The sequence below is a fragment of the Homalodisca vitripennis genome, chromosome X, assembly GCF_021130785.1.
Source record: "Homalodisca vitripennis isolate AUS2020 chromosome X, UT_GWSS_2.1, whole genome shotgun sequence".
NCBI classification, from domain to species: domain Eukaryota; kingdom Metazoa; phylum Arthropoda; class Insecta; order Hemiptera; family Cicadellidae; genus Homalodisca; species Homalodisca vitripennis.
Genome location: NC_060215.1, coordinates 62,199,867 through 62,223,998, shown reverse-complemented (window position 1 = coordinate 62,223,998; position 24,132 = coordinate 62,199,867). Strand labels below are relative to the sequence as shown.

Genomic DNA, 24,132 nt, shown 5'->3' with positions numbered 1-24,132 from the left:
AGACGGACAATGGAAGCTCCATCATTTATCTGACCATAGCCAGCTCTAACATCGTCAGAAGAGGGAACGACTGGACAGTCCACGACCTTTTGAACGAGAGCGACCATCAGCTCATCAGCTGGACGGTAACAAGAGAACCAGAAAAAACAGATCTCTGCACAAAACGACGAACCTCCGAGGATGGAATGCCAATAAATTTGACGCAGAACTATTCCAAGCAGCATTAAATAGTGAACCCATTGTCGCTAACAGCGCACATGAGGAAACAGATGAAGTAATGCGCAGAGTTGCCCTTGCCTGCGACGCCACGATGACGCGGAAACGGCCAAAAAACGAACACCCGCCGATGTACTGGTGGAATAGCGAGACTGCCAAAAGTCGCCAAGAAACCATTTAGGCAAGAAGAAAAGCCGAGCGAGCTAGGAAAAAGCCGAACTATAGAGACCTGAAGGAGTCTCATAGAGCAGCGCGACTAAAGCTAACGAAAGCGATCAAAAGCAGCAAGGCACATTACTGGAATGAACTGCTTGAAGAGGTGGACTGCGACCCATGGGGCAGACCATATAAGGTGGTGTTGAAAAAGGTGAAAACTCAGCCACAGTCCTCACCCACTTGCCCGGACTTGCTGGATAGGATTGTCACAAATCTTTTCCCACAACACCCGGAGCTTGAGATCGGTGAGCAGCCGATACCGCTGATATCATTAGAGGAGCTAAACATCGCGAGTGCAAGACTGGGAAACAAGAAGGCTCCCGGACCTGACGGCATCCCAAATGTTGCCCTAAAAGTGCGATAAAGCTGGCACGGAACCTGTTTCTCCACATGTAAAACAGATGCTTGGAAGAAGGCTACTTCCCAGACAAATGGAAGCTGCAGAGGCTGGTTCTTCTCTTAAAAGGGAAAATACCACCCTATGAACCATCGGCATACCGTCCTCTCTGCATGCTTGACTCGGCAGGCAAGATCCTCGAACGGATCATGTATGCGAGAATAGAGGTGTTGGCTGAGGGGCACCTATCGGACAGACAGTTTGGAATGTCAACTGTTGATACTATTAACCTGGTAGTCAACACAGCGAAGGAAGCCATTTCAGGAGATAGATGGAAAAACGGCAAGAAAAAATACTGCGCAGTAGTGACGCTGGACATGGAGAACGCGTTCAACTCTGCGAGGTGGGACCGAATCATGGAAACACTCGACCAGTTCGGCATCCCAAAGTACCTGCAAAAGTTAGTGGCAAACTACTTTACAAACAGAATTCTGCAGTATGAGACAGATGAGGGAATCAAGAGATACAGGGTCACTGGAGGTGTCCCACAAGGATCGGTATTGGGACCGCTTCTGTGGATCATTATGTACAACGGCCTACTTAGATTGAGGATACCATGGATGGTAACGTCCGTCGCTTTTGCAGATGATGTCGCCCTCGTAATTGTGGGAAAATATCTGAAGGACATCAAAAACCTATTCAACGTGGTATTTGGTAAGTACGCGCCGTCTGGATGAATGAACAAGGACTCAAGGTGGCCAAGCACAAGACAGAGATAGTGCTCATAACAAGCAGGAAAGAGCTCGAAACGATCACGCTGAAAGTTGGTGAGCACGAGATCGAGTCAAAACCATCCATCCGTTACCTGGGGGTGATGATCGATGCACGCCTCAACTTCAAATACCAAGTTGAGCATGCAAGCACTATAGCAGCAGCTGTCGGAGGGACATTATCCTATTATTTATCTATTATTTTTACTCAGAATTAAAATTAATTGTGTTAGTTATTAGATTAGGACTTTTATTTCTATATGACGCTTGCAATACAATTATTGTTAATTGTTTCCTGCAGTAAAGAATATTATTATTATCATCCCGTCTCATGCCAAACGTAGGTAGGCCAAAACCAAGACGACGAGCCCTGCTAGCGTCAGTAGTTACATCGATACTGACCTATGGCATTGCCATCTGGGCAAGTGCACTAGAACTGCAGGAGTGCCAGAGGATGATATATCCTGTAGGCCGACAAATGGCACTGAGAGTTACGAGTGCGTTCAGAACCGTCTCCAGGGATGCAGCGCACGTAATCTCGGGAATAATGCCAATTGAGATCCTAGCAGAGGAATACAGGAGATTATACCAGTGTAGAATCCAAAAGCAAGAAAATGTAGATGACTGCAGAAAAAGAGAAAGACTGAAGAGTCTGGAGCACTGGCAAGCCCACTGGGACAACTCCGAAAAGGGTAGATGGACACATCAGCTCATACCGTGTCTAGCAGATTTGATAAATCGCCAACATGGAGATCCCAGCTACTATCTGACGCAGGTACTCACGGGACACGGGTGCTTCCGTAAATACTTACACAAGTATAAACACGAGGACTCACCAGAGTGCCCAAAGTGTCGAGGGATAGAGGAGGACGCGAGGCATGTGTTTTTCACATGTCCGAAATTTGACCTGCAGCGACGAAAGTTTGAAAGATTAAGCGATGTGGTGATTACGCCAGAAAACTTAGTGAAAGAAATGCTCGCATCTGCAACCACATGGAAAGCAGCAACGGACTTCTCCAGGGAAGTCATCGAAGAGATGAGGAAGGAAGAAAAGAAAAGGATGGAGAGGCGCCAGGCTATGGAATAGTGAACTCTCCACACAAAAGTAGAGGAAGAGCGAAATCGCTTATGCCTTCCCCCGCGAAGTAATACCTAGCGGCAGTCCCGCGGAGGTACAAAGGCTGGGTGAAGAGAGGTTTACGTTTTAGTCGGTATGGGTCTTGGGAACCACATAAACCAAAAATCCATAGGTCAAGATCGAGCCCGGCACTACGTGCGTAAAGTGCATTTTTTCCCTCTCCATAAAACACACACACACACACACACACACTCTCTCTCTCTCTCTCTCTCTCTCTCTCTCTCTCTCTCTCTCTCTCTCTCTCGCTCAGAATACAAACACGTGGTATAATCAGAATAACTGCGGTATAACTTAACTCTTAGGGATATACAAAAAAAATATAGGGGAACTGTTCAACACCACCTCTTCCCACTTTAAGTAGGCCCTTATTAAATAATTTTTTGTAACTATTTATTTTTAATACAATGTTAACTTTAAGATTTTGTAGTAATTGTTATATGTAAAATTCCCGTGCCCCAATCTTAGTTGCTTTACTCCTCCGAAACAGCTTTACCGATTTTACCAAATTCTATATGCATATTCAGTAGGCCTGAGAATCGGCTACTATGTATTTTTCATACCCCGAAGTGCTCAGGATGGTCCACCAATTAAATTTAGAAGATCACAGTTTTCAAAGCGCCTGCATATTGGAAAATGCAAATACGAGACAGTTACGTTTGTTGTATAGACAAACACTATTTGAAGGCGCTACGTTAAGATTATATTTGTGTTTAAAATAAATTATCTATGGTTGAACTTAAAGCTTGAATTTTAGACCACTTCATAATAAAGTGCATGCACGTGTACCTTGCGTATTCGTTTAATTTTGTTTTTTGTTTTCGGAGGACACCTCAACGTAAAAAAAATTAAATCTTGTATCATTCAATTTTTAAATACGAACAGTAATTACCATCATTATGTTATTTTAATTATTTATTAAACGTTACTTGAATTATTGTGTGTCTATAAAATTAACTTGACTTTTTTGTTCAACCATAAACTATTCAAATGACTGCACTGATATTTGACATGGAGATTCTTAAGGACCCTGGGATGAATATATGCATTTTCTTATTTCTAAAACCCCTCCGGGCTACGCCCCACAGTTCTGAAATATTAAGTAAAAGAGCTTTTATAATGTTATCAACTGGTCTGTGTAAACATTGTTATTATTTAAATTTGTTTATATTTATAGTGAGTGAAAATATTTTTAACGTAGTTTTAGATTTCGGAGATTAGGCAAGTACTTATCTATTTTACAAAATATCCCTAACACATGATGGTCAGAATTTTACACCAACGACTCCCTTTGAAACAGTCGGCAAGAACTATGCTAGATGAAAAGTAGCTGGACTGCGCTTTTGAACTAATTTACAAATTCCAGCACTAAATATTCTAAATTATTAACAATGTTTTTCAGTTTCAAGGAAACAAACGTGTAGTGTCATTGTTAACGTACTTTTAGCTGTGCATTTTTATCAAATATTAAGTATTAGATCTAAAAGATAATGTTACTATCTAACAAAGTAAATTAGAAAAGCCATAAATATAAACTTTTAACGTATTTTCTTGATCGTGGCAACAAGGCAATCTCAACATTGGCGTCTAAAATAAAATTCACTCAAACCAGTGGTGCTCATACAACGTCTACTAAATTGTGTGCAAAGGAGCGGGTACCTGCTAGAAGTGCAGATATAAGAGACAATGTAGTTTGACACTTACTTTACATTTGAACACCGTTATTAAACCTAAATTATTTTTAGGACGAGGGTCTTGCTGTTTGGTGCACCAGGCGAACGCTAGCTATTTTCTCTGACCATGGTCTCGGCTCCCGGTAGAAGTTCTCTGTTGTGTGGGGACAGATGCTCGACGAGAAACACCGAGGCTAGCTTCAGAGATGAATGAAGATCAGTTGTCTGATGTTTCTTCTTCTTTGCTGGATTCCACCATAAAGCTCTCAGTTACTGCCTAGTAAACTGCACAACAACACTAGCATGGAAGTTACGGTTCTTAGGCGCTTGAAGACTATGAACTGTAGGTATAGGTTGTTGAAGGGTACTTCAAGTGCTTCAGCCACTGTATGTAGCATAGCATAAACATCTTCATCTCTTGATACCGGAATACCTATTATCTCAAAGGTACTCATTATTATGTCCTCCTCCATGTCTAGGATCTAGCTCTCTGTAGACCACAGTCCCTGGTTCAGTTGCTTGTTGCTCTCTCTCAGCTCAAAGCAATCCTCCCGCAGTCTGATGTTGTCCGGTTCAACGTCAGATAATTTTGTCTTTATATTCCCCATTGATTCCTGGATGGATACCATTGTATCTTCCAGAGTGGCGAACCTTGTCTTGAACTCCTCCGTAGTGGAAAAAGGCACGAACTGTGGGCGGAAGTTTATTATATATGTCAATTGTACATTAACTCAGAATCATATTGTGACTCAGAATTTATTCATTAAAATTCTCTATTCGGTTTGTTTTTTAAGTTTTATAATTATTTCATTTTCAAGTCTTAACAACGAAAGTAACCTAATATAAGCCGGTAGCTAACTGACTAGTTGGCGCGTGAATTGGATACGAGAAGCCTGGATTACGTACTTTCTTTTTAAGAAATGAGGTTCTCCATGTATTTTGCTAGATCCAGCCCAAATCTTATGATGATTATCGGACCAACAACAATCACTTTTTGACTTATCATTCTCGCATAGTGTTTGTGTGCTTTTATTCTAAAATTAAATGGTATTTTATCCACAATATGTATTCCCTTTGCCCCTACTTTTATACTGTAAACACAGGTTTGGAATCCTGCGTACTACTTTTATACACTACCGACATTCGCCAACTTAGAACATTTATTTATGATAATGATACTGGCCCAATTACTCAACAAAAGGAGTTTGAAAAAACATAGTCGACTATAATAAGTGAATTTGCTAAGATCTGATTACTTATTTTAATTGAATCTAAAAACACAGTGTTCTTTGGCCAGTTGTTATGGACCACAATTAATTATGCTCGCAAGCCTTGTGTAGTTTGTACTCTTAATGTTTATCAATGTCTGATTTTTATTGAATTATAAATGTTGAATTGTTATTTATATTTTATTGGTGTAGAACTTTACAATCATAGTATTTGACTTATAATTTAACTAAATACATACATATGTATTGCATTGTAGAAATCAATTCTAAATTCTAAAGGCAGGGTTTTAAAGTAAAAAAAAAAATGTTTTTTTAACTTAGCAATAAAGGGAATTTAGACTGTTGTGAAGCAATTGAAAAATAAAATATCATAAATTAAAAAAAAATACGAATTATTTTAAATTTAGTGTTGCAACTGTCAGAGGTAATTTCTTAATATATCCTTGGTAAGTATTACAATTATTACAGTAATACATATTACAACAAATGAGATGTACGACTAGGTCAACATAGGATGTTTGCGTTATTAATCTTGTTACCTTGAAATATTAATCGTATTATCTTTGCCCGCCTTCTCAGTTACGCCAGTTTCACTACTGAACATAGGGTATTTAAGGTAGCAGTTGTTAAATTGTTATTAGCCAACTTTTAACGAAAGTTTTGCTAATCAGTCAACACGTCATTGGCAGCTTTATTGGCACTATTCCTGAAGGAGTCGGCGCAGGTTGTTCCTAATCGTTTCAACATTTCGGATTTATCTGGACTAAGTTTTTATAGGAATGTCCCTCTCTTTGTATGTAGAAGTATTACACAGTTTAAATTGTATTAATCCGAGGCTTGTATTTATGTACATGCTATTCTGTCTCACACACTGAGCGGCAAGACTTGGAAGACAGAAACATTTTATTTTGAATATTATAACAAAATATTTACAAAGTATTAAAATAATTATAATACGTTATGAGATGAAACCTAAGAAATAAATAATTTTAGATATATGCTATGTTATATTGTTCATGAATCGTGCCAATGTACGATTGTAATAATAAAGGTGACGCACCGTAACATACATATGTTTGTGTATATCAACAGATATAGTTATACACGCTCTGTATAATAAGTAACCGGACTGACTTCAGGAAATTTTTTATTGGCAAAATATGTAAAATTTTTCTTTAGAAATCTTCAAAGTAGTCCCCATTGGGGTCGATAACACGCTGATGCCGTATTTTCCAATCCCTGAACGCTCCCTGGAAGTCGGCAACCTCGATGTTGTCTAGAGCCCTCGTCGTAGCACGTTGAACGTTTTCCAGAGTCCCGAACCGCGTCCCCTTAAGGTGTCTCTTGATCTTGGAGAACAGAAAGAAGTCCGGTGGTGCCATATCCGGGCTGTAAAGAGGCTGTGGCAACGTTGCCCTCGACTGTTTTGCCAACTGTTCGGTGACGAGCAGACAGATGTGCGACGGTGCATTGTCGTGATGGGGAATCCACGAATCGGCAATCTCCGGACGGACTCGGTGAACCCGGGCGGTTAGTCGACGGAGCACCTCTCTGTAGTACTGGCCGTTTACAGTTTGACCGGGTGGCACAAACTCTTTGTGAACAATGCCTTTCACGTCAAAGAAAGCAATGAGCATCGACTTCACCTTCGATTTGCTCATGCGCGCTCTTTTCGGTCGTGGTGACGCCGGTGTGTGCCACTCCGAACTCTGCCACTTAGTCTCAGGATCGTATTCAAAAACCCACTTCTCGTCTCCTGTAATAACGTGGTTGAAAAACTCTGGTTCGGTTTGCAGTCGATCAAGGATTTCCGAAGCGACAGCAACACGACGCTTCTTTTGCTCATCAGTCAGGTGTTTGGGTACCAGCTTCGCGCAGATCTTCCTCATGCCCAGATCGTTCTTAATAATGTTTTGAAAGGCCATCTTATCAATTCCGACCTCATCTGCGATAGCCCGAATGCTCAGACGACGATCACTGTTCAACACATCACGCACTTTTTGCACATTTGTGTCCGTGTGACTCGTTGATGGATGACCGACGCGCTGTTTGTCATGGACGTCATCGCGGCCCTCCCGGAAATTTTTGTGCCACTGAAACACCTGAGTTCTGGACAGAGCATCCTCACCGTAAGCCTCTTGAATCATTTGAAGAGTTTCCGTGGCCGTTTTCTTGAGTTTGACACAAAATTTAATGCTAAAACGTTGCTCGATCGTACTCTCCATTTTCACTCCGACGGGGTAACTGAACATGCACTCCGCTCTCGCTCGATACTAACTCTCCAAGCGCTTGGAGGCAACTGCTGCAGCCCGGTTCCCTTTCACTAGACCCCCCACCACCACTACAGCACCAGATACTGGTTAGCAGACGCTTTGACGGAGCGGGGCAGGCTCAGTCCGGTTACTTATTATACAGACCCCTAGAGGGAATCCACCTCCGCGTCGTCTTTAGCTCTACTACTCTCGGATAAAAAAGTATAGATACCCGATTTCTAATATTAACCACGAAATAACTAGTAGAACTAAAATAGCGGGAGTTACATTAAAATTTAACTTGTTTATTTTCGCGGCTACATGTATAATTATATTATTTATTTCGATAACAACGAAAAAGCACAGGCTTTTGGCGTGTTAAAACCAAACTGCTACGTCGAAAATCGTTAGGACACTTGTGATCAAATTAAAGTCAATTTTTAGAAAAGATAGGTACACGTGTAATGTTTTTGAGAAAGTTTTTGAATTGTACTAGTCAAACTTGCTATCAGATTACCATCTTAAATTTTATTCACGACCAGAAAGTGCACAAATTTCGGCATTGGTCACGTTATGGAGCACTTAAAAAGTCATTATCTGGGGCGTGTAATTTTCTAAACCACTATTAAAAATTATAATATTTAACACCGGTTTTATTGAACAGAATTTGTTAATAAACCGTGGCTGGAAACGCCTATGCCACCAGACTGGTTGTGTTTGCAGCAATCATGGGCCCGCGGCCTGGACTAAAAGAAGAAAATGTAACTGTTGTTTATATTTGACCATTCAAGCACTCATAGGCGCTTTTGACCTCCTATGGTAGGTTCAAATATTAATTGCTTGCTAAGAAGAAATGTTCAAATATTTACATTTGATATGCAGTGCAATTTTTAATAAAGTAATTAAAAATTTTCCCCATAGGCAAACTAGAAGAAAACCACTGCTTAAGTAAGCTAAATGTAATTTTTTAATTCAGAGACAAACTTTTTAAAGTAAACTAGTTATAAAAAACTTAAAATTAAAATTTTAAATTTATATTTCCATGTAAATGCAAGCTAAATTAAAACAAAACGTAATGGAACGATGAATAAAACTATTATAGTTAAAAGAAACCATGAATTAAAATATATTACATTTGTGTTCAATCATAGATAGGTCCCTTATTTGTGTGGTGTAAATGATTGTATGTGTTATTTTATTAAGGGGCTGGCTGGTGGATGATGGAATGGGTAAGGGTAGTAATAGGGGGGGGGGATGAACGACTGATGGTACATGGCTGCACTGTTACTAAATATGGGTATGAGTAAATCCCATCTAGAGGATTAATACGAAAAAGATAATTCTACTAAAATACCTGTAAGTTTATAATTTTGCTGTAAATTTGTTTTTTGGGTTACAAAATGCATGTTTGAAAACGTGTTGAATGTCTGTCGTATTGTGTTGTGCGGTTAGCATGCGTTATATGTGATTTGCCTGTGTTGTGCAGTCCATGATTGTTCTCCATACAGAGTACAACTTGTTCTGCATTCAAATTTCTTGACTCGTGGCAAGTTCATTTCATTCTTGAGTAACCCGAAGAATAGTATGGATTCCAAACCAAACGTAGAGTTCTATCCTTGAAACGTAATGATTGTAAGTATCGGAAATTATGTTATTTTCCGCTTTAGATATCTTATTTCTAAGTTTAATTCTCTCTCTAAGTAGATAATTATATTACTACTTCTTAGTATTTCCTGTGTACACACCTCGTATTATCTGCAAGACAACTATGGTGCAGTTTCTTAGATTATGTCAGAGTCTATAGTAATTACAAAGCCCCAACTGAATATCTTTAAAATATTTGATTTAGTGGTAGTGGTAATTAAATTAACAAAATCATTTGAAATTTATATGTGGAGAGCACAACTACAAAATGCTATTTTATAATTTATACAAGTCATCGCAAATATTTTTTGTAATTTCACAGTTTGTATTTTACAGTTTTCGATTCTTTTTAAAAACAATTATGAGATAAATAGCAATAAATAATTTTTTTTACTTAAAACAATGCAAGTGCAAACACATTTAATTTTTTAATCATACCGTTTTAGGCCTTATACCTACTTTTCATTATACCCCATGAACCCTTACACATTTTCTATTTGTTTCTACACAAATATGTGCCAAATAAATCATTTGTAATTTCTCTGTGGGATATACAACACTATAAAACATCGTTTAATTAGAATTTGTAAAAGTCATCGTTAAATTGTCATCTTTTTGTAATTTCACAGTTTGTATTTTCTAGTTTTTGACTCTTGTTTTAAAACAAGTATGAAACAGAAAAAGACTTTAATTTGTTTACTTTAAACACTGCAAGTGCAAACACACGTAAGTTTTATAGTCTCACCGTTATAGGTGTCGTGCTTACTTTTCATTAAACCCCATGAATCCATAACACGCATTTCCTTTTGTTTCTATACCACAATTTACTAAACCTTTATACGTTCGTTAGAAATTCTTACAAGTAAACAGTTTAAAAAGGCAAAAAAAGAACGGCAAATATATAGTACTTAGTTACTGTCATAACACGCATAAAAGTATCACAGTGCACAAAATAAAGTACTAAAACTCGTTCTACAGTAATTTATAAAGATCCATTCATAGTTTAATTTGTTTATGTTTATGTCTGATAATAGAGCCATATTCATTGTCGTAAAATTTGTCGCGCTAAGGCCGTGTTTTATTGTGTATTTACTCAAATTGAAATCTATATGAGAAATCTATATGAAATCTATATTTAATCAAATAAATATATCTTTATATTTGATTAAGAGTAGATTATAGTAGTTTATGTAGATTTAAAATATACAATGCTAAATGTTGATATTGATTTATAAATACATCCATTTCCTTATGTAATAGCATTATGTTTTTGAAAGTTTCAAAACGTTTATACAAAATTAAATTAAATAAAAAAAGATGATTGGTTGAATACTTTTTGTTGAGATTTTAACAATTTGCTAGAGTGTTCGATCCATAGTCAAAATAGAAATATGTAAACATTTCAATTTATCTTCATTCACATGGGGAAGATAATAAAACTCAATCACTAATATCTGAACATTATGGTAAAGGTACAAGATTACAATGACCACACGTTTTAATGTACGTAAAGAAACAAATTATTACAGCTTATCATTGTCTTAACAATGATTTGCAATCCAATAAATAGGACAAAATATAGTGCCTGTGTAGGTGACTGCACGTTGGCAAGAGGAAAATAAAAATATGAGACAAAAATAGGAATAGGTAGTATATTTAATGGTCACTTTCATTTTTTATATCATAATACAAATGACAAAGTGAAATTATCACAAGTGTTTTGCTTACATACACAAACGCAGGCAGAATTCTTATACTTATTTTTAATTTTATGAGTATCTAAATATACGTGATATTGCCTTCAAAGTGTATTCAGTCAACAAGCCCAGTGTGTCAAGATAGGCACATTTTCAGTCAAAATATAATTCAAGCAGAAATATAAATAAGGAGCATTAAAATATTTTGCGATAATTGTAACTGCAAGGTGTTACCATAAAAAATTTAAAATTTAATTATTACTATAATTTCATCAACTATTACATTAATAAATATCAAACGTTACAGTGACGTAGAATTTTGTACTTAAATAATTAGTTAGGCGATGTTCGTTGCCAAGTAAAACAGTTCATGACACAAATTTACCAATACCACTCAGTCGGCCTATTCCTCCTTTGCGTTTGCCAGTTATCTTCCGGGGCAGTTAACACTACAGCTTCGTACTCTTCCTGGTCCAGTGGCGATTCCTTTTTTTCACTTTTTGATAAATATCTGGCTGTTATTGGATTTTCTGCTTGTTTTTCTGGAGCATACACACTCTGAACCCTAGTAATATACTGCTGAGAAGCTGCCGGTAACAGATAGGAAACTCTGCCTCGATTGACATATTCAGGAGTACGCCCCAAATTGGATTGATAGTCTCGTGATTTCAGTCTGGTTTGTTGATAATCGACTAAACTTCTAGTTGGGTGTAAAGTAGAAGGCTGTAAAGCATCGTTCAATGTCACATCGTACTCTTCTTCAGCAATATCCAGTTTGAAACCTGGAGAAGCACTATTATATTCATCTTTGTAACTTGACTTAACTGTTGCTATATCTATATCTGGTGCAGATGGTCCTGGTGCAGTTATTTCAATTTTTGGCGATTGTTTTGGAAATTGACTTTCCTGATTTAAGTTGAGTGTTTTTGGATATTGCCCAAGCCCTCGTGCTGAATTTTCATCTATTCGTATTTTTTCCCTTTTCGGAGGGAAATACCCTAAGCTTGATCTTAAATTAATTCCTAAGTTAGGTTCAACCTTACTGTATGTGTCAGTTATTCCCGTATTGCCTATGTTTGTATTGTATTCATCCACCGTTACGGCACTATCGGAATCTTGAATTCTCTGTTTGATTGGTCTTCTAAAAGGACCATTTAGAGAAAGAGCATTTTTCGTTGTGTCTTCGACAATAACTGGATAATTGCTCAAGGGTCTTGCTACAAGATAAGGTCTTTTGTAGGTATTACTTGGATTTGAAATAGATACGCCCTGAAGGGGTTGAGAGTTATCGTATGCAGAAGTAGAAACTTCCAGTTCTGGATTAGGGGTTGTAATGGCACTTACTTTTACTCTTCTGTAGGAACCTCCATAATGCGTATTACCTGGAAGTGCTTTTTCTGTAAAAGATAACTTAACGCCTTTTTTAAGATTTTCTCCAGCATTTTTAATGTCTTCTTGTTGACCAACTGCTGAAGACAACTCTTCAGGTGTATTTTCTTCCACAGGTTTATTAGGTCTTCTAAAACCATTTCCCACCGTAGCTACTTTCGTATAGTCAGTATTTTCAATTTGGGGAATATCAATTTTAACTCTCCTATAGTTTTGCCCTGACACGATTGCTTTCCTTGATGTTTTTTCATCATCACCGTTAATAGCTGGTTGTCTGTAATTAAGTCCTACAGAAGTTGGTTTAGGAGAAACCGAACTTACATCTAATAGAATTTGTTCTGTTGTTACTTTCAGAGGTCTTCGAGCTGCACTATTTAATGGTCTTGTAGGACCAGATGATTTTTCTGCTGATGGCTGATTGGGACCATCTGAATCAAATGTTTCAGGTTCAAAATCCTGATTGTTATAAGACATTCCAGTTGATTCATAAGGTCGATCGGTCGTTGAAGATATATATTTGTAATTATTTAATAATGGTGTTGGAGGTACTATTCTGCCTTTAGATCTGAAGTTTGAAAACTTGACACTACTCGTTGAACTTTCATCAGTGTAATCCCCGAGCGAACTTATTGTAGTAGTCACAGGTTGAGTAGGAAATACTTTTTGTTCATCTACACTTGGGTTTACACGGGACGGCTTGGTTCTCTGTTGTATATCTGAATTTGTAGATGCTGTTCTATAATTTGATGAGGTTATAGATGACCTTCCAGGCCCTGCGGGATCATTGCTTTGCTGTTTCAGCTGTTGGTCGTTCTGCACTTCTCTGAATCTGCTTGAAAACAATCTATCCCTATCGTTAGTTTGTTTCTGTAAGTCCCTCTCATTATCTTGTTTTTGACTCTCTCTATCATTGCCTTTCCTTTTTTCTTGTTTTAATTCGTCCTCTGTATCATACAAATAATCTTCACAATCATTTTTGCATTGCTCTTCAGCAGCTCCTTTATTATAATTGTTATTTTCAGATTTCTGTCGGTTTGTTGGTTTTGAATTGTCACTTTTTGAGGAGTCGGCATGGTACTTTACAGAAAGTTGAGACCTAACATCACTTCTAGAATTTGGCTTAGAATTATTTGTTTCTGTTAGTTTTCTGTTTCCGGGAGAATAATTCCTTTCATTTCCTACTTCATAGTCATCATTTCGTCTTCCATTGTTGACACTGTGACTAGATGGCTTTTTACCTCTTCTGCTTATTTCTTCATCTTGAACATCTTCCTCTTCGTCATCGTAATACTCTTCGTCGTCTTCTTCATCATCATATATTACCCTACTGGGTAATTTTTTAGAAGTTTGGGGTCTCTCGTCTTCAAGCCTTTTTCTGGTACCGGAAGGAAACCTTCCACTCGAGATAAACCCAGGTCTATCGGCAGGTACGGGATCTGGTTCATCTCTGGAGTAGCCTCTATGGTTTCCTCTGTTCCCCCTATTCATTTGAGGTGGATCTTCATAACGAGGTCTTTTTCTGGGTCTTACCGGTCTTTCGTCTTCATAATCATCTTCATAACGGCCAGGCCGTCTGCGTGATTGAGGTCTTGGTCTATAACGACCGCTTGATCTTCGTGAGTCATCCTTAGTACTCAGCTCACTGCCATAGTCACTACTCGTTTTACTTCGTTTAGGAGGTGGTTTGAAGTATTCTTCATCATATTCATCGTCATAATATTCATCTTCATCCTCTTCATGTTTGCTTTGTAGCTTCTTATCTTTTTTGGGATCTGGTGTCGGAGGTGGCACTCCTTCAGATGGCTTAGGAGTATAATCATATTTATCTCTTTCATTTATAGGAACAGGCCTTCTGATTTTTGGAGGAACCCTTGGTCTATCATATACCGTGCCAGCAGCAGGTCCTGATATTCGGATTCTTGGCTTAGAATCTTTAGATGCGTCAGCTCCACTATCTCCTCGGAAGGCTTCTCCTCTGGAACTGTCAACTCGAGAACCTTCTGTCCTAGAGTTTTCCCCTCTGGAACTATCTCGCCGTCCATCGTAGTAGTCATCTTCTTCACGATAGCCTCCTGTAAGTAAAAAAAAGTAGTTCATCGTTAATTAATAGTAATAGTATAAGTATATAAGTCTTATGTATAATCTTAATTGTACGTATATAAAAACTGTTTTATATATATATATATATATATAAAACAGTTTATATATATATATATAAAACGTTGATAGTAATTCTTTGCTTCATTATTATTCTTCCTGTCCTGAAAAATAATTTAAAACGCATTCCTTATCTTCACTTATGTATGACATATTATGGTACAAATACATACATAAAAATGTTAAGATATTATACATTTAAATTCGTATTGATACATCCCTAACAATGGAATATTGAACATTGAACATCAGGGACGATTTAAGTGTAATAATTTTCAGATATTATCTTTCGAAAATAGTTTTTAGTTCCTAATAGGTTAATCCCACAATGCTGGGCGAATTTCAATAAAAATCTGTAATTGTTTACTAATAATTATAACAAGAAATTATATAGGTTACACAATCTTAAAACTCAGAAATGCATTGATGTCTTGAAACCGTGACATTAACTTTTGACTTAAACATTTTAAAACTGTTGTGGCAAAGCCCGATGCTGTTGTATGTCATGAAGGATCTGGATTAAAATTCTAAGTCAGATCATTGGATTTAGGGCAAATTTTAGAGGCTGTTCATGTTAGATAAATCCTATAGCAGTTGATAGTGCCTGTTCTTATGCACCCCCCACAATTTAAAATTGCAGAAACAGTAATGAATATTTATAAACTGGAAAAAATATTTTCATTATATCAGTTTTAAAATATAAATTTTTAGGTAATTAGATACAATAATCATAAATTCAAAATTTCTATTAAATATTGCAATTGTTCCTGGAAGTAATCTATAAAAGCTACATTAAAATGCAATTTTATAAATAAATAAAACATTACTGTTTTTCGAATGAAGAATTTGTTAAAACAGTAGGAATGTTTCACAAACATTTATCGGATATAAAGCTTGTCTGTAGACAAATAACATTATCTACGGTTCTTTATATTAAAGTAAATTACAATTGATACGTTTAATCCCAAACAATGTTTAATATATAAATAAGAATTTATTGGCTTAATAACAGATTATTAAGCAATAATCAAGACTTTAACCTATTAGTAAATGGGTCATTTTCACGATTGGTTATAATTGCAACAACAGTTTAATAATTAATAAAATTACCTATTGCCAGTAATTTTACAAGTAATAATTGATCTAATCATATCATGATTGTAAAAAAGGCATCCTTTTACAAATCAAAAGTTTATAAAATACAGGATAAGGCAATAGTATGGAAAATAATTATGTTATCGAATCAAAATTATCGTAAAATCTTGAAAAAGTATTTTAAATGCCTTTGCCCTATCCATTTGCAGGATAAAAAGGAACTCCGGTGCATTATAATGCACCGGAGTTCCTTTTTATCCTTGGAACTGTCTGTAGGCCTATAGGCCTACAGACAGTTCCAAAAATTTACAAATCATTGTTAATTTATTTACTGTTTTGTAGAGGTAGCGCTACGATGTTTTTAACCCATAAATAATTTATGTAACTATAATGTTAATAACAAAGACAGTTTAATTTAAAATATGCTCAGCTATATTTTTTATAACTAGAATGACAGAATTATTTTTTTAGATCTCAATCATTCAGTATATTCTCATAACATCACTGTACAAAAATATTAGCAGCAAAATGTGGTGCAGTGTAATTTATTACAGCCTTGTGTTTCATGTAGATTATTCAATAAACGTGAATATCAATTTTAATTAATTAACTATGTACAAAAAGCCTTAGATAACCCTTAGATAAAGCAAAAAAAAAAAAAAAAAAAAAACTAATAAAATATTAATATTTGAATTATTTTGTTCAAAAAGGCAAAGTTATAGTATATTATAGTAAAATATAAACAATATTGTTTTGGAACACCCTACACCTGAAAGATTATGACAAGAATAAATTAGCAAGGTCAATTAAAAGAAATCTAGTGTCGACTTTTATGCCAAGAAGCTATTCAAACTTTTCCAACACTAATTTTTGTTTATGGATAATACTGCCTACCTTACGAAGACTCAAAATTGCAATAACAGTATCTCATTAAAATAAGCTTATACCTGTAGAAATAATGGGGATATATTATAATTGATTTAATTATAATTTATTTATTGGGGGGAACCCTGTAAAAATTTAAAATGAGCAAAAACCTCTAAGAAAACAAAAATAAATAAGGCTTTAGAAATTATGTCATTATCATGTACATTGCATCGAAGCTGTCTTCTGCTGTGTATACGTTTAAGAATAAACCCTTTCAAAGCTACTTTATAAAGTACCTACGAATGCTACACATACAATGAGAATGAGAATAATTATACTTCGTAATGTTGCTGAAGAATTAATTATGCATGTAGGGATGGTATTAATGATCAGGTGCTAAACATATTATTTGACCATGCATGGGTTGTTTGTGCTATTCACAAGCTTGAAGTACCTAAAACTTGGCAGTTATTTAAGAGACGACTGTCCTGGCGGGCATTTTGATTTTGGACCTAAAAGAAAAGAGGTTTAAACCTCAACCCCCTATACGACCTTATTTTTGGTCTTAGAAGTATGGAAGTTGTCTCATTTTAAATATTGAATTAATATGCATCCAATCGCTTTTTTAGATTCGTCGAAATATTTATTGGGCATTACTTAAAAACTTTCAAAACTTGTTGTAGGTACTTTACAAGTAAAACTAAAAGACGTTTGGGTGCGTATTATTAAATCTTGGAAATGAGACACATCTCATAACGCTACACCTAAAAATAAGGACGTAAAATGTCCTGTTTGCAGTTCATTAATGATCTTATTGGGTGAGATGTAAGAGCAAGTTGATATAAAGTGACCCAGAAATTATCCCAATAAGGGCAATGCTAATCACCCTGAAGTTTTACACGCTTATTTGTAGTCGTAGAATTATGGGTATTGTCTCATTTAAAAAAAGGAAGTAACACGCATCCAAACGCTTTTCAGTTAAACCTCAAATTTTGGTTGTACTTCATCGTTTAAATATTCAAAAAGTATACACTTTACATTAATTATATCTCTAAATTGAGACACTTCTCATAACGCTATGATTAAAAATAAGGGCATGGCACTGCATTAGGTTTAACATTTTTCTTATGGGGAAAAACTCAAGGTAATTTTACTACAGCCGGCTCCTAAGTTCGTTTCACTACAGCCGGCTCCTAAGTTCGTTTCACTACAGCTGGCTCCTAAGTTCGTTTCACTACAGCTGGCTCCTAAGTTCGTTTCACTACAACTGTTATATTTAAGCTGTATATTACAGAGTACCTCGTGCTTATTTAGTATGGCAGCTTCTTAAAACAGACCACTCACTAATACCTGGGGGACGATGTTTACGATTCGCCTTCCTTCTTGGTGGGGGAAGATCATCATCATAGTACTCTTCGTCATCATACTGATCGTCGTAGTAATACTCGTATACAGGGCGGCGCCTGCGGTACGGCCGTCTGCGTCGTGGTCGCTGTGTCGCTGCTGTGGTGGGCTGTGGTGGTGGCGAGGCAGTGGTGCTGGCAGTCGTCGTTATCGGGGCAGCCGTCGACGCTGCTTTGTACAACGCTTCATTCCTGTTATAGACGCCGAAAATTAAGTATAATTCAAATAGAAGTTTCGTTTAACCACACTTCTTAGCTGCAAAATTTATTTTATGCAAAAAATTAATTCTGTGTTAACTAAAGATTATTAAAAATTATTTCAGCTCCAAAATGCGTCAGAAATTGTGAAAAATTTACCCTAAACACCGCCTTAAGAAGCAGTTGAACCAAGTGTATCTACCTTGTAAGGTGACGACTCTCGTGTTCAACCAGAATTTGAACATGACTCTCGGCCTTTTCGGCCATTTTAACAATCATGATGTAATATTAAATGCGTAGTTACAATAGCTATACTTCTAACAGAGTGAGTAAAAACTGTATATTTTGTAATAGTAATTAAGACTGGCAGGAAGTTGCGTATAAAAACGTTGGAAAAGTAACGCCAAAAGGCTATCAGAGAAAGCACTGTTGGTCAGAAACAAAATGTGGTTGACCGTGTTCCTTCACCGAAGTTTGCCACCTATGTTGAAATTGTGCGCACCGGGACATTATTTACAAAATGTTAGAGAGTACTTGCAGATATGTTTTCCAGATACATGGATTGGCCGAGGTGGACCAATTAATGGGCCTCCTGGATCTCCTGATTTATATCCCTTGGATTATTATCTTTGGGGTAATGTAAAGCAACTTATATTATCTATACGCAGAACCAGTTAATTCCAAAGAAGAATTATTGAATTTTAAACGCTTGAGAACTACTTAAGAACGATCGAGACACTATCAGAAAAGCTACACGTGGTTTCGTTAAATGCACTAGTTGTGCATAAATTATCAAGGATATAATTTTGAACACCATTTATAAGGTATGGAAATTGGAATACAAGATTCAGCAATTTAAACGTTTTCTTTATACGAAGAACGTTCAGTTAATAAGCAGATATTGCATTTTCTATCTTATTTTCGCATGTGTTGATTTAATTAAACACTAACTTTAAACTGCATGTTTGTTTATTATTGGCATATTTTTCATAATTCTCTTCAGAATAAAATTTCCTACAAGTTTTGTTTAAAATGTTTGTGTATTTATTATCCATTTGATGAAGTTAATTTACTTCAAATCTAAGTAAATCATATTTTTTCGAGAACTATTTTTCCATATTTTGTCTGATATCTCAGATATGGGTGGTGTTACAGGTCTGGAACGTATTGTATTCAATTTTGTAGTTCATTTTACATAAAATCCGATAAGTTTAACAACTATCCTTACGCCATAAAAACATCAGTTTCGCTTTATTTCCGTCATTCCCCAGAAAATCGGAAGAAATCTTTCGATAGCCGTAGTTCGCTAATGAAATGTTTTCGGACATATGTTAATGTACATTATGTTTTTCATTGTTTTGGTAAGAGGAAACCACCTGAGAAGTCTGTCATGTTACTTTTGGGACACCCTGTATAGTACATCTAGCTCGTATGTTAACCTATTCGTTGAATGCACTGAAAATCTAGTTGCGTTTGTAATTTTCAAGAGTGGCAATTAAGTGACTGTGACTTGTGCTTCTAACGAGAACTCATCTCACTCAGGATTTCTTAAACTTTATGAGATCTTTAAATTGTCATCCTATATGTTCCATTCAAACTAGAAACTCAGCTTGCTTGGATACTACACTATTTTAAGAATAACTTATAATGTTCTAATTCTGGTATAGTATATTAAATTGAGCCATGTTGTTAACAACATAGGTTCGAATCAGTTGTTTTCTAACCAGAGGCTGAATAGTTTTAGACCCAACTTCATCAATTTTGATTGGACTATCTCTTAAAATGTTACCGAATGTGTTGGAAAATGATTTCAGTTTATGTTGTGCACTGCTTTTGACAAGAAAAAGTATTTGCTCCGGCAAGCCTACACGTTTCCTTGTCTTTTTTTCTTTTTAGGTAGTCCAAATGAGCACATTTTATTGTTTTTGCATGAAAATGGAAATTAAGTTAAATAATAGAGAAATTAGGTGTAATAATTGTATAAAGCCATTATTTAACTAAAACCTAACAATGTGAATATAAATAACAGCCCAGACGATACAGTATATACAGTGCACGTTGTTCCGAAGAAGGTAATGTTAAGAATAACGCTAATGTGTTAATATTATCTTAGATGTTAAATGAGTTTTTTGTAAAACGTATCATTCTTAAACATCAAGTTTCATGAAAATGTCTAAAGTCTCAATTAGTTTACCCAATTGCACTCATGAATAATTTCAATTTAATGCAATTGGCAATGTACGATGACTCAAAACTGTGTTACATAGTAGTTTCTCCAATTGAGCTGATTTCTATGTTTTCTCTAGTCATGTTAAAACATATATAATTGATGTTATTGTACATAATTAGTTTAATATTATATATTGAAGTGTTCCCGAAATTTCTTGAACTTTTTAAAGTTACCCATATTCATGAGAAAGGTAATACAGGTTTGTCTTATTTTCCGCCCCCGATTCTCTTAATGCTCTATCTCAAGAGTGCCTGAGTTACTAAGGTAAGCAAGTCTTATATTTATATCTACTTGTATACTTCTTTGTTCATAAAAACTTATAAATGAAAATCGATATTTATTTAGACCCACACATTCTACTATTCTGGAAGTTGCTAGTTTTTATCAAATAACTTTGTATTTAGAATTGGTACAGGAATTATATGATCTTACTTTATTAGTTGACATTAGGGCTAAGAAGTTATATCTAATATTCCTTCTGAACCACCATAAACTGTTGGGTAAGCAAGAGCAGTATCGCCTAACTGTCACCCATTCGAGGAGCTGCTACACTTGACGTTCCTTGACTCGGTATATATTAGCTCGGATATTAAAAGGAATATTTGGTAATAACACCCATAAATTCCTTTTGAAACCAAAATTCAATATTCAAAGTTTCAATATGTTTACGAAATTTTATACTTTCAAAACTCAGAGTTCTCTATTTTCTGGTAAGAGTGACTCCTACAACATTTATTTGAAACGAAATAGCAGCAGTTTTTATGTTCAATAGTTGTTATTTCAACAGCCACCATTTCGTAATAAATAACGCTTTTTAATTGTAGTTGGCAGCATTATGTTCTAATAATAGATACATTTCAAATGAAATGACTAGCATTGCAGATTGTCATGACACTCTCCAATGGCCGTCGCTCCAATGTATGCGTGTGATAGTAATTGCATAAAAAGTAGTTAAGGTAGTTGTATAACAATCTGCAAAGTTAGTATATTTTATCTGCTACGGTTTAATAAAATATTAAGGTGTTTCTAGTCATTTTGCACACTCCTCTTGCTACTGAATGACTCTGTATTATTGACTTCTATCAGTTTACGGCTTCAAAGTTCTTATTGAGTCTTGTAATAAAGTGCGTGCAATTTGAGCCAATGTGTTAAGACCAGTTAGTGACGTGGCGGTCAAGGACGAAGGCTACATGTAACAAAGAGCTTAAACTTTCCCCAGGGAACGATTGAGTCACTTTTCAGGAGAAGGGACCACCTGCAAGGTCGCCCTCCTGCTTGCGAGTTCTACGGATCGGAGACACGTATGATGAAGAAATCAATTGCAGTTATTGGAAAACAGGTAGCTTCATGAATATTGAGTATATGGTATAAACAAGGCCAATTTCGGCCAGTAGGATAGAAAGAATACTATACAAATAAGTGCATATAAATTATAATATTTTGATTGTTTGTTGTGACTCCCCAAACAATATCTAAATAATATTTTCCAGCAGTAAAGTAAAGAATAGAGAAACTGTATAGGCAGTAGAACATATGTAATAAGAATATGTAAGGAAAGCACTTGAATTTGCCACTATGGAAAGTGACTTTATCCACCACTGTTCCTTTCGATGGTAAAAAGAACAACACAATTTTATTTTAAGCAACCGAGTTTTGAAGTAAAAACTTACCAAGAACAACGTATTAGGTAATTCCTACCTATAAACCTAATTAAATTAGAATAAAACTTTCAACAAACAGTGCAGTATTTATTTTATTTTGAAAGATTTGACACAAAACCTTTTCATTACTAACAAGAATGAAATGATAAATTATATGCAAAAATAATTTTGGAAATGGTGATGCATATAACTATATATCATCAGTAGTTTTCAACACGGTGAAACAATTTTAAATAGTCATGGAATTGCGATGGAAGCATTCTTGATGCTTTTGTTTGCAAAGATTTGAAGATAATTTTACCCTCTTTACCTTTGGAAGAATTTCGGCGAATTTTCACAGTCGACCTCCGAGACAAAATGACAAATGAAAGTTCTCTGGTCGAAGGCAGTGTAGTTGGCACAGAGGAAATCGTAACGAGTACCGAACAGGCAGTGATGATATACCTGTAAGATATATATCCATACTTCATCAAACAATCCAATAATAAAGGTTGCATTTATATGTTAGATTAACCAAATACAAAGATCACATCCACATTTTTATATTTTTTTATTTTAAAATAATGAAGAATTATATACAATAACTAGTGTAAGTAGCATCTGCAACGTATAATGTATACATTAACCAACAGACAGATTGTGCAATTTAGTTTTAACATATCTTATCTTCCGTAAATATAGCATACAGTATAATTTTCATTACAAAATATTAAAAGTATCTAATTTGCACCTCAGAATTGATAAAAAAATTTCCAATATAAAATTTTTTTTAACGTTCTTAAGTTAGCAATTTCCTTAGGAGTAATTTAAGTGAACTACTTAATTTGGAAAATAATATTTAAAATCTAATATTGCGATTCAATATTAAACTAGGAGAAAAAATGTTTTGAGTACCACATCTGTATATATATATATATATATATATATATATATATATATATATATATATATATATATATATATATATATATAATTTAACGAATGAATTGTATTTATTTTGGTATAATATCAAATTGTAACTATTATCAAGCACTAATGAATTTTGTTTTACTAAAATCTAATAACGCTATTCCTAATGAATCAATCTTGTGTTGTCGCTAGTTGTATTGTCTTGTTCCGTTCTCACCACCTATAGACAAACGTGCTATCTCATCTTATGCTTCCCACAACTCTCTTGTTAACCTCTATTCTACAAACAACTACTAACAAGCACTTAATAAATGTTTGCTTATTTACCCGTACTTACATTGTATTACCAGATCGTCCTAGGCACCTTACACATTCTTTTACAGTTACCACTTTTTATGAAGTACGGATTCCAATGTTTAAATATAAAAATACCAACATAAGCTGCAATAATTTAATATTTGGTTTTTTATTTGAATTTAAGTTAAAAAAAAAAATACTTTTAACATTTAAATTTATTTTATTTTTTCATAGTATCGTTAGGAAAAGCTATTCAAAATCCGGACATTTCATATTAGTTGACTTAATAGTTTGGTTCATTTAAAAATAAAACATCCGTTACCAAAGTTAATATGGTTTATACCAGTGTAACCACAACTAAAGCAAGGACAGTAAGTAATAGTTTTACTGTAGCAATAGCGAGATTACTTCACCACTAGCAAGGTCGGCTCCGCATTGAGTTCCTTCTCCACTTACAGCACTACATCTTGTCTTGTATTGAACTTACAATTGAACACTTTGAATACACATGACGTGATAGGTGTACATAAAAGGGGGTGGGATACACGAATAATTATTATTAGTTGGAAATAAACTTAGTATTTAAGTTTCTTATTTTAAGAAATACTTTTAACTGAGGAGGGGTTAGTTGTTAATTAATTGGTGATTAATAAAAAAGTAAAAATATTATTTTTCATATATTTCAATATATAAAAATACAGATGGGTAATTAAAAGATTTTAAAACTGCATAAACAATCTGGAAATGGATTTAAACT

The 24,132-nt window shown here is 35.3% G+C and overlaps 1 protein-coding gene across 2 annotated transcripts in view; it reads right to left on the bottom strand.

Annotated features, from left to right (window-relative positions):
• Positions 1 to 11,110: 11,110 nt before the first annotated feature.
• LOC124369065 overlaps positions 11,111 to 24,132 on the bottom strand; it is a 92,288-nt gene continuing 79,266 nt past the window's right edge. Inside the window, exons 6-8 of one of the 2 annotated variants that reach the window (XM_046826777.1) lie at positions 22,480 to 22,613; positions 18,025 to 18,272; positions 11,111 to 14,630 (exon numbers count right to left, since the gene is read on the bottom strand). In XM_046826777.1, coding sequence (XP_046682733.1) covers positions 11,551 to 14,630; positions 18,025 to 18,272; positions 22,480 to 22,613 — 3,462 coding nt within the window. In that variant the 3' untranslated portion in view covers positions 11,111 to 11,550. The remainder of the gene's footprint in view (positions 14,631 to 18,024; positions 18,273 to 22,479; positions 22,614 to 24,132) is intronic. The other variant, XM_046826778.1, reaches the window with a different exon arrangement.